Source organism: Oreochromis aureus, linkage group 3, assembly GCF_013358895.1.
Source record: "Oreochromis aureus strain Israel breed Guangdong linkage group 3, ZZ_aureus, whole genome shotgun sequence".
Taxonomy (NCBI): domain Eukaryota; kingdom Metazoa; phylum Chordata; class Actinopteri; order Cichliformes; family Cichlidae; genus Oreochromis; species Oreochromis aureus.
Window position 1 is genome coordinate 20750066 of NC_052944.1, and position 11335 is coordinate 20761400.

The 11335-nt window shown below is 40.9% G+C and overlaps 1 protein-coding gene across 1 annotated transcript; it reads left to right on the forward strand.

The window, feature by feature from the left end:
* The first annotated feature begins 147 nt into the window (after positions 1 to 147).
* On the forward strand, positions 148 to 3651 carry cnpy4 (canopy FGF signaling regulator 4). The gene is made up of 6 exons (XM_031727135.2): positions 148 to 330; positions 422 to 548; positions 690 to 786; positions 895 to 1017; positions 1233 to 1350; positions 3132 to 3651. The coding sequence occupies exons 1-6, from the start codon at positions 246 to 248 to the stop codon at positions 3245 to 3247; spliced, it is 666 nt and encodes a 221-aa protein (XP_031582995.1). The 5' UTR covers positions 148 to 245; the 3' UTR covers positions 3248 to 3651.
* The last annotated feature ends 7684 nt before the right edge of the window (positions 3652 to 11335 follow it).

Genomic DNA, 11335 nt, shown 5'->3' on the forward strand with positions numbered 1-11335 from the left:
CGATGATTCTAAGAGCTTGTACATTTATTAGTAAAGAACTGAACTCAAAAAACTGAACTCTTTAACGTTTGTGGATAGACTATCTTCCCTGACATCGCAGCATCATGCATCGACTAGTTACGTCTGTTAGGACGCACTACGCACGCGCAGTTTAAACTCGCCGTCAAATACGCCGATGTGGCTCCTGTGCCTTTAAACTCGTGGTAGTTTGACTTTCCCCGCAGGTTTTAAAGCGAAGCGTTGCAATGAAACTTGCCGTTGTGTCTTTGTTTTGGCTCTGCGGCTTTGTTTCGGCGGAAGAAAATGAGAGGCTGCCGAATAAATGCGAAGGTAGGAGCAGAAACTAGCACCAGGGTCTAATCTTGGACCTGCCCACAGTTACCAAACTTCTTGTTAACGTGTGATTTCTGATGTCGGTCAGTGTGTAAGTTTCTGACAGTCGAGCTGCAGGACGCTCTGGAGAAAACCGCTCGCTCCCGTGAAGTCTTGGAGGTCGGAGAAGTGTTGGACACCGGCAAGAGAAGGAAAAAGATCAAATACAACACCTCGTAGGTATCTCTGAATGAGGACATGCAACTTATTTGAAGCTTTTTTATGGGATTTCTTTGTGGCATGTGTGAGCTGTACTGCAGGCTGTGGCTTGTGTCTGACTGTGAGAACAGTAGTTAACCCCGTGTGTTTGAATGCAGGGAAACTCGGCTGACTGAGGCCGTAGACAACATATGCGAGCGCATCCTGGAGTATAATGTTCATGCAGAGAGGCCTGGCAGCCTGAGATATGCTAAGGTAATCTGTCAGTTTTTTAACACTTGTGCATTAAAAGTGGGTCACGTGGTCCTTATTGAGTTCAGTCTGTGTGTCAGACTGACATTTAGGCCGTTTGTGTGTCTGCAGGGCTCCAGTCAGACCATGACGACCCTGAAGAATCTGGTACACAAAGGGGTTAAAGTGGACTTGGGGATGCCGTACGAGCTGTGGGACGAGCCCTCTGTGGAGGTGACAGACATGAAAAAACAGGTAGGACTGTGTGTGTTGATTTAAATGCACGTCTTGCTGCATATTTTGTAAAGTGCATACGTTATTTGATGACACTGTATATGTACTTATTTAAAGTCATATTACAGTATATTGTGGTGGGCATTATGCAGGTGCTGCTATGGAAACCAAGAGGAAATGTGTTCAATGTAGTGTACACTTACATTAATTGATATTAATTTCTTGGTGTGTGTTAGTGTGAGACGATGCTGGAGCAGTATGAGGATGTGGTGGAGAACTGGTACTTCCATCATCAGGACCAGAGGCTGGAGAATTTCCTCTGTGAGAACCACGTCCTTGAGACATCAGAGCAAGGTGGGAGATGCATGATGCCAAAACAAGTTACTGGTTGGCGGATGATATTTATATTTTAAATCGCACTCTGTTGAGAATCTAAACGCGCTGCCAAAATGATTACATTCATATACCAGGAAAGCAACAGAGAAAATAAGAATTTCTCATTTCCTCTGCTTTGTAAATTGAATTGAACCCAGGGTTAGTTCAAACAGGCCCTGAAGTCAAATCACAAAATTTATGCAGTACAACATTTTTAAAGTGTTTATGTGAGTAATGTGAGGACTTCCGATTCTAGGATAAACTGGAAGTGGTGTGAGTACATACAAACCCAATTCTGTTTTCATTTGCTTACCTGCAAGTAGAGCTGGGCGATATAAGATTTTTTCATATCACGATATGTTTTTTTTTTTTTTTTTTCATTTCAGGCGATAACGATATATATCACGATATAAGCCAAATAACTATATTTGTAAGATTTAAATGTGCCGTTGCTCACAAGTAAAATGTGAAATAATCAGCAGCTTGTTTTGATTTAAATATTTATTTCCCATAATAAGTTCAACAGGGTAGATGTACTTAAGGAACATGAGACTTTTTCAGATAAATAAAGGCAAATATTGCAAACTACACAAAAGGCAGCCGCTAAAGCGTTTAAGTTTCAAAACAGAAAAAACAAAACAGACCACTAAATTGTCAATTCCACTTAGAAACAAAATATTAATTCTAAAAATAAATCTTAGTTTGTTTTACAGAAGAACAGACAAAATTGACTAACTTTTGTCAATATCAAATAAACTGAGAACTAAAAGGAAATTCTCAATCTCTCCTTGTTGTATAGCTTAGCTTTTCAAACAGTTTGAACAGTTACTTTAGTCTGACAAAAGCCGAATGACGAATTAGCGCTTTCAGTCAGAGATTGAGCATGCACCGCTTTATTGTATTTCCAGACTTGCTTTCGGCACAATTTACAGTGCGCACTGCTCTGTTTTTTGTCAGACTTGAAATAGCTGAAATACCTGCACACTACAGAACTTCTGTGGCCCTTCCGTTCGACAATCTCTCCGGCATTGGAACCATCATCTGTTTTTTCTTCGGTAACCTTCGCTCACGCTCTCGGTTGATTTTTCTCTAGTTGGCACACTCATTTCCTCCATTACCCGGGCGGCACGGCGGCTGGCTGCTTCCCAAACAAATACACATGTGCGGCTTTGCACTTGTGCTGTACATAACAAGTCACGTGACGTGACACTGCGGCTGTGATTGGTTTGGCTCTGCGCTACTTAATTTTGATTGGCTGTTCTTCCTTTTTTTTTTTTTTTTTTTAAGAGGACAAGAGAGATGAGGCCTATCGCAATAGTTTAATTTTTCTATCGCAAAAAAGTTATTTCGCAATACATATCGTTATCGTTCTATCGCCCAGCTCTACCTGCAAGCCACTTTGCAAACCACCTGCACCCAAACTCCTCTTTAATGCTGTATCTGACTGAATTATTGCTATTCCTGTTATCACTGATGTCTGCCCTTTTCTGTAAGGGAGTCCTACCGCTGCTCGCCCTGCGGTTTGGCCATTTGTTAGTGTTTGTGGCCATTTGTAGATATTTGGCTACAAAGAGTGAGAGATTTACTCAGACATGCTAGCATGAAGTCCTCCAACTGTAAGCATGGATGATGCTGTGCATTTTTTTTTTTTTTAATTAAAACCACAACTATTGGAAAATGTTTATGTTTGCATATAAAGTGACTGAAATATGAACTGAAACCACACAGCCCTTAGTGTTTTCTTTCTCTCACTCCCTCAGAATGTCTAAAGGAGGTGTGGAAAGGAGACATGGGGGACAAAGAAGGAGCTGAGGAGGAGACGAGCGCAGAGGAGGAGGTAGAAGAGGGAAAGATTCATGATGCCGGGGAGCTTTGAAGAAGACAAGGGGAACAAAGAAGACAACGCTACACCTCAGTTACAGATTTTTCTAACTGCAAACTGGTGGATAGAAGCTGAAATCCTTTGAGAGGGTTTCAAATATTCAGTAAAAGTTACACTTAGATATTTAGCTTTACGATGAACACGTGCAACATGACACTTTATAGGGTTTAACGCTAAACGTCTTCCATTATTTTGTATGTGTGGCCTTTCTAAACTGTTACAGCGCTCCCTGTGAGGTTTGAAACCTTTATCTTTAATATTTGAATGTTAGATCATCATGTGACCTCTCCCTTTGCCACAGTCATGGTGCATATCAGTATTGTTTTATCCCTAATTGCAGACTTGAAGTGCAGTATGTACAGTTTTTTTCATGTTTAATAAAATACTTTTTTACAGTGCCTCTGTACAAAATCACTCATGAAATACACATCTTTATGTTTATTTCATCTCGTTTCTGTATGATCTGACTAGATTAATAACTGTTAAGTTTTTTCAACAGCGAGAAAGGACACTTAAAAAGAAGAAAAATCTCCTGTTGAAAATTCACCTGTTGAGAGGGAAAAAAAAAAGAGAAATCAAGCAAAAAAGAGCAGCATAATAAACACAACTCCATCGCTTTAATCTAGCTAAGTGTAAATAACAATAAATACTAAACATTGAATGTTGATGTGCAGCACGCAGGACTGACAAAGCACAATGTGCTTTGAGGTAGCAGCCAAGAAGGGTGTGGCTTGTGTCTATGAACAGGGAACACCTGTGTGCACACCTGTGTGGATGAGCGCGCTTGTATTTAAAAGGTTTATCCATGTAACGATCTGCTAGATGGTGTAGGGAGCCATAGCCCTGTCCCCCAGGGCGTGAAGCATGCATGGAGAAGATCCAGGACCCAGACATCCAAAGGCCCCAGAGTATGAGAGCCCAAGGAGGACCACCGGAGGGTCATCCGTGCCACTCTCCTGGGAAGAGCTGAGGAGAGCACCAGAGCAGGGGTCACCCAGCAGCCATGGAGCAGAAGCCAGAGGGGGCTGCAAGAGTGAACCGAGCCGCAGGCCCAGAGGCCTGAGGGCCCTCCACCCCCCGGAAGAGGCCCCACCGAGCAGCCACCGGGAGTGAGCCAGAACATACCTGAGCGCCCAGCCCCGGACACCAAGAACCAACGAGTGTGGTGAGGGGAGATAGACCTCCATACTTTGGAGGACCTGAGATGTTCCCAGAGAGGTGGAGTCTAAGACCCGACCTGACATATAGACACAGACGTGCATTCCCACCCTCATGCACACATATAAAAATACTCAGCACTCACCCAACATGAAGACAGACACAAATGTACACTGTACATACAATCATACTCCCCAAACATACTTTACACCCCAGGTTCAGGTACCCTCCCACCTAGACCCAGGAGATGTAACTGTTAAGTGTTACACTTATCAAAGCAGCCCTCTCTTCCTCACATAGCTGGCAGACAAACAGGCCAAACTCCCAGTTTGGAGATCCGGTTGAAGTTATAACTGCAGATAAATGAAACAAGATCCAGGTCTCTGTGGTGAAATGTTATGAGGACAGCATTAAGATTCTAATAAAAACTGCTTTCTTGCACACTGGCTCACCTGCAGGATCACTTCACTGCCAAGGTGTCTACCACGATTTCTGCTGACTGTGTGAAAACAGTTGTGGTAAGCTAGACTTTGACAAAAAACAAGTTCACACAAAGCTGTGCTGTTGTCCCACTTCAGCTCTTGAGGGCTCAACAAAACCTCACAAAGCCTGAACGTAGCTGCTTAATGCTGCCACCTAGTGGGTTCTCTTGATAGTGCTGAGAGTGTTGTGCTTTTTATCAGCTTGCTCCCTCCTCACCTGGTGGCACAATTCAAACAGGGAGTGCTGCTGTTTCTGTCAAGTGTGAACAGAAATGATCATTTACACAAACATAACGGTCTTTAGAGCTTTTATTGTGTTGCTGATCCATTAAAAACTGACGATACAACCCAAATTCCAAAAAATGGACTAATGAGTAAAATGTCCCTTTGACACCATGGCATTAAAAACAGATATGATTCTGTCACGGACTCAGAAATGCTTATAGAAATCATTGTGTGTGAACATAGTTTACAACGTCATCCACAAATGCAGGTTAAAGCGCTATAATGTAAAGAATAAGCCATAAGTGAACACGATCCAGAAACAGTGCTGTGCTTTCTGGGTCAAAGCTGATTTAAAACGCACTGAGTCAAAATGGAAAACTGTTCTGTGGTCAGAAGAATCAACATTTGAAATTATTTTTGGAAAACACGAACACCACGGCCTGGAATAAAAAGGAGCTTGTCATCAGCACTCAAAAGCCTTCATCTCTGATGGTATAAGGGTGCGGTTCATTTGTGCTTATGGAGTTGGCAGCCAGCACATCTGGAAAGCCACCATCAATGCTGAAAAATATATACACTTTTCCGTGCAACATATGCTCCCATCCAGATGTCGTTTGTCAGGGAAGGCCTTGCATATTTCAGCAAGACAATGATAAACTGCACACCGCTTCTATCACAACAGCATGGCTTCATAGTAGAAGAGTGCAGGTGTTGAACTGGCCTGCCTCCAGTCCAGACCTTTCACCAACTGAAAATATTTGGAGCATCAAGACAAGAACAATGTGACTTTTCTGAGCTAAAACAAAATCATTTTTCAATGTAAACAGTTAGACTGGAACAGTTAGAAGTCTTAAACACAAAATGCTTTTGTGTCCAGCTATTTTGTTACATTCCCTGAATGAAACAAAAAGCTGAACAGTTCTGAAAGAAAAAGAGGTCCAGACGAGTACTGGCAAGATGTATCTAATAAAGTGGCTGGTGAATGTATGTAGGAGCATTAGCACAAAAATAAACAAATGTAGGAGCGCATTGAAATATCTGTTTGTAACACTTTATGAATGGTATGAATCTTATTTATTTGTTTGTAATTTTGGCATGCTGGGTCCTCCATAAAGAACGACTTTTGACCTTTATTACTTGATATGGCTGTTCCTTAAATGCTGATTTGAAATCCGAGCTATAAATAAAATAATGCAATAGAAACAGATTTTCTCTTCATGTAGACATTCAAGGAAGCATTTGTTTGTTCTAAAAGTTGAAAGCTGTTTAAATCTGCAGCTCATCCCTCATCAGATGATTGGAACAGTGAGCGACAGACATCTGTTTACTTCTTGGCTGAAGCGGTCAACATCGAGGCCTCTGTAGATCATCATCCTCTTCCTCTCAGAGCTGTATGCAAGCAGCTGTGTGGCCACTCTGACCCCGATGTGAATTCTTACCCCAGATATCCCACCATAGACCACCAGGGGTGAGTCTTTAATGTCCACAGTAGTTCCTCCACTTAATTCTCCAAATGAAAGCAACTTCCTTTGAACACATTGCTGCAATAAATCTTTCCAGTTCCTGCATCCCATTATTCCAAAATGCAAATAAAAGCTGAGGGCAGAAGGTAAATCTGATAAAGGTTTTGTCTGTTCTTTGCAGATGTTTCACAGACTCCCAGCTGAGCAGCTCCAGATCTTGTTTCCTGCCCCAAGTTCAGAACAAACTCTTCCAGATTCAGCTTGTACCTTTCTTTTTCCATCAGAACCCCAGGAGCACTGTTAGCACTGAAATCCCCAGCTTTTGAATGCCTACAAGGAGGAAACATATGCCCCAGCATGCTTTATACTGGGTTCTATAGGTATCACGTGTTACCTGGAAGCTGGGCCCAGTTCAAGGAAGATCCCAATGAAAAAAGTCCCTTTCTTAAAAAAAGAAAAAGAAAAAGAAATAAAGAAAACAAGTTAAAGGTCAGTGTTTCCAAGTTCAAATTAAACTACACTGAAAAATACCTGATGCAAACATTTTTTTTTTTTCAAATGGAGATCAGAGGATAGCTCAACTTTATGAGTTGTCCCAGGACTGAAAACACAATTTAGACAGCTACTGCCAAGTCCAGCCACGAGAGGGCGCTGAGGAGCAACACAGAGCCCGGGACAAACCGCTGCTTCTGCTGTGATTTGGACAGAATTTACAAAGCAGACAGCTTGTAAGTCACAGGATCAGCAGAAGATTCACTCAGATGTTTTGTTCTTGCAGAGCTGCACGGGGAAAACCACTTTGGGACCAATCGTATTTCTTCCAGAGACGGCCTACATCAATCTCAAATATCTGTACAGAAGAAGACCATTTTAAAAATACTAACAATTTTTTTTTTTTTAAATTTGCAGGCTAGTGTCATTGAACTGTTTTTTTTAAGCATTAATGTAGCCATCTGCATAGCGGCTGCATTGCTGACATTTTATTTTATTTATATTTATTTATTTGCAGATTACACCTGCAGGTGCATTTGAAATATCAAGTGTGTGTTCACTTTTATTTAATCCATAGATCCTGGTAACCTGTCTGGAAGTTTCCACAGTCAGAGCTTTATGACTTTATAATATCATGATAGCAGATAAAGTGATGTGTACAAAAACCAGTTCCCAGGCAAAAAGGAAAGTTACAAAAATGTGCTAAACTTTAAAGAGTGATTAATAGTGATTATCATGCCACTATTTGGAAACTGCTACAGTCTGTGGGCCCTGTGCCCAAAGGTGTCACAGATGTTTAAAGAACATACCTTATAAGGTGCGCCTTATGCTGGCGTTGCACAATGAGGCTGGTGAGATCATTCAAATTAAAGCTTTAAATGTGTTTGCCAGCCTTTTGTAACGATATTTTAAAAATATCCACATTTGTCAACATCACGCTTGAAATTGTATTACAGGCAACTTCCTCTGATGATGAAAACCCCTATGACAAAAATATACACAATGTTTTTATCATATTACACAAGCTGCTTGTCAGTGTTTGATATTGTGTCGAAACGTTCATTTTTAATAATTTTTTTTGTGAACAAAGCCTTCGGTTTGTTTCCTTTTCCTCGCGTTTCATTTCCTCTGATTGTTTTCCTTTCTGAAAGGATCTAGAAGCCTTCTTTGTTTGCTTTGGCAAGGTGCATAGTGGATAAATATTTGATATGTGAGCTAATGCGAGATGTAGGTCACTCTTAATTTTGGAAATCTTAATCAACCACAATGACAAAAGTATTTTAACAAGCAGTTTAATTAAGACAGAAGGTCCCCATAATGTGACTGGAAACGAGAGAAGAGGGGCCCTGTTATCAGAGCGACAGAGATTCAAGAGTGAACTTGTTGCTGCTGTCATACTTTGAGGAAAAGGTGCTGAGCAAAAATCCTTTCTTCTAAATTCCACACCGCTGGTACTTGAACTCAACAGGGTAATTGATTTGTTTTTTGTTTTTTTTCCAGAACAACAGCCTGCTCCCCGTCAGCAAACAGCACCCGTTAGCACTCCTGCCAGAGACAAAGTGAGGAAAACTCTGGAAAAAGAAAACACTGCATTTGGATTCATGGCAACCACGATAATTTTCCACTCTGTTCTTTATGCCAAGCATGTTTCAGAGCCAAAGCATTCAATCAAGTTTATTTTGTTTTTTCCTCCTTAAAGATAACAAAAAGAATCATATTGCATTACTTAGGAAATAATGGTTTGTGTACATATTTGTAGAACATAGAAATTTTTTAAAATCCAAAATGACTGCCATCTTCTGGGTGAATGTACAAATGAGAATCCGGATGAGGCTTATGCCAAAAAGCATGCCCATTGTTTATTCCCTCTATGGATTGGCGCGGAGGTCAGAGGGAAGGAAAAACGATCTCCCCGAGGATCTGTTCAGATGACGGAGGGGGTCGATTTCTGGAACAGATGAGACATGTGAGACACATCTCAATGTTTACAAAGGATCTTCTTACAGCCTCTGAACCTTGGTTTTCCCAAGTAGTATGCAAAGTTTTTCTTCCAGAAGATGCTCCTATGGTCATGAATTAGCAGCAATGAGCTGAAGTTACTGCATATTTAGTACGTTGACCACTAATATTTTTGTCAACAGAAGAAAGATCTAAATGGAAATATGGATGTAAAATTGACTCTTAGTTTATTTTTTATCTGCTTCCCCCCCCCCCTCCCCCCATCTTTTAAGTCATTTACAATAACATCATGGTTAAATTCTACAGAGCTAATGGTTAATCTGTCTATAATTTGCTAGGTTTTAGCCACTTAAAAAAGAAACCTCTTAATTTAAATGGAGAATTATACCATAACATTTAAATTATTATGTATTATGTACACATGTGGAGAAAATTTTGTTTGTTTGTTTTTAAAAGAGAGGCTTTAAAGGTGTTTTTAAACCTGCATTTGGTGGGATCAATAATACACACAGTACAAAGCAACTTTAAGGGACCCGACATTGAACCTTGAGGTACGCCGCTGACTTTTTTTTAACGTTTTCTTTGGACTGAGTCAAAAATCTCCTCAAATGCATGTTTTTCTTTTTGTCCAAGATCATTAATAGTTCTCTAGTTTTATTTGTTGTCACCTCATTAATCATATGTAGAGGAGAAAAAAAAGATTCAGCTGATCTCAGTTAAATACATAAGAACCCACGGTGACACAGGTGTCACTGCCTCTTTACACATTGAGGAAAGTTTCTGTTTAAGTTTCAAAACTTACTCTCCCATAGTTTTCCTCACAGTAAAAATGGGTCCGAACTCTTATGGGTTAAGCTTTAATTGCTTTCAGTCTTTGAGTCATTATTTCCCACATGTGGTATTTACACTGATTTTGCTTTTATTTATTTATTTTTTTCTTGGACCTCTGCGGTAAATCTTTTTATTAATTCTGTGTTGAAACCCAGATAACAGTGAATGTTCGGCCCCACATCTGCAGTTTTCTGTGGGCTCTGACTGATGACATGGACTCTGGGTGTGCCTCTGCTCAGGCGCAAGTTCACTTTATTTGCGCCAGCTGTCAGGTGGATCGTGATATTAGGGTCGTGTCTAGACCACACAACACTTCCCCGTGGCATAACTGGAGCCGATGGTGGCTCACATTAGGCCTGGACGTTTCTACTACACGGGCATCTTTCTCCAGGATAATATAACATCCCATCTGTTGCACCAAAAGGTGGCCGAGAGCTGGGGCGGGGGGGACAAAAATCCATGTAATTTCGCTATATTGGAAATCCCCCCCTCTTCCCCTTAGTTGATCATTAAACCAAGCTACAGAGCCATATTGTAGTACTTTAAATATTTAAACACTGCTAATCCATCAAACACGGACAGCCACGTATTGTGAAATGTGCCCCTTTTCTGTTACAGCGAGTTAATGTTGACTTTTAAAATTGCACCTCCGTGGTGTTTTGTTTATTATGTTTTGAGTCTCTAAGCACACTACTAGCTGCAGGGTGAACAATCTGGCAGTGCAAAGCACCTGTCAAGGACCTCCTTAGGACTTTATTACACAGTTAAACACTTTTTCTTATATCACTTTTAGGCGTGATTTCTGTTCTCAATTAGTATTTGCGTTTTTCAAATTATTCTTTATAAGGGTACCTCCTCCTCAGCACACTGATATCTCATGTGCCTTTGTATTTATGCTGCCAAAGCGCAATATTGACGCATTAACGTCCTATTTCACTCCTCAGTTTACTTTATTGCACTTGTCCTGCATCCAAGGATAGCATTTCTTAAGTGCATTGTAACTAGACACACACACACGCACGCACACGCACACAAAACACACCTGGGGAAACATTCCTCGAGGGAAGTCATCAATCAGTTTTATGTCTTTCTCTGGGAAAGTTTCCTCCTCTCCAATCAAGCGTCTTCCCTCCTCCCTCCCGCCTTCCCTCCACTTTGATTCTCGTTCCTATATTTCCATCTGTATCAGTTTTGCTTCACATCTGAGAACGATCCACTCCACCAAATTAACTTCAGCTATTTTTCCTATTTCACCGAGGGGATAGCGAGATCTTTGCCTGGATGACGAGATAAGACTACTGCAACTGAACTTCGTCTGCGCCCCTCAATTTACCTGCCAGTGCTAATAAACCTGAGGGAGGAGAATCCGTGCAGTGTAAAAAAAGAGAAAAGAAAAGGGATCCTTAACAAACCATGAAATGTTGAGCTGAGTCTTAAAAATTGTAGTTTTCTACTAAACAAAAAAGAGCTGG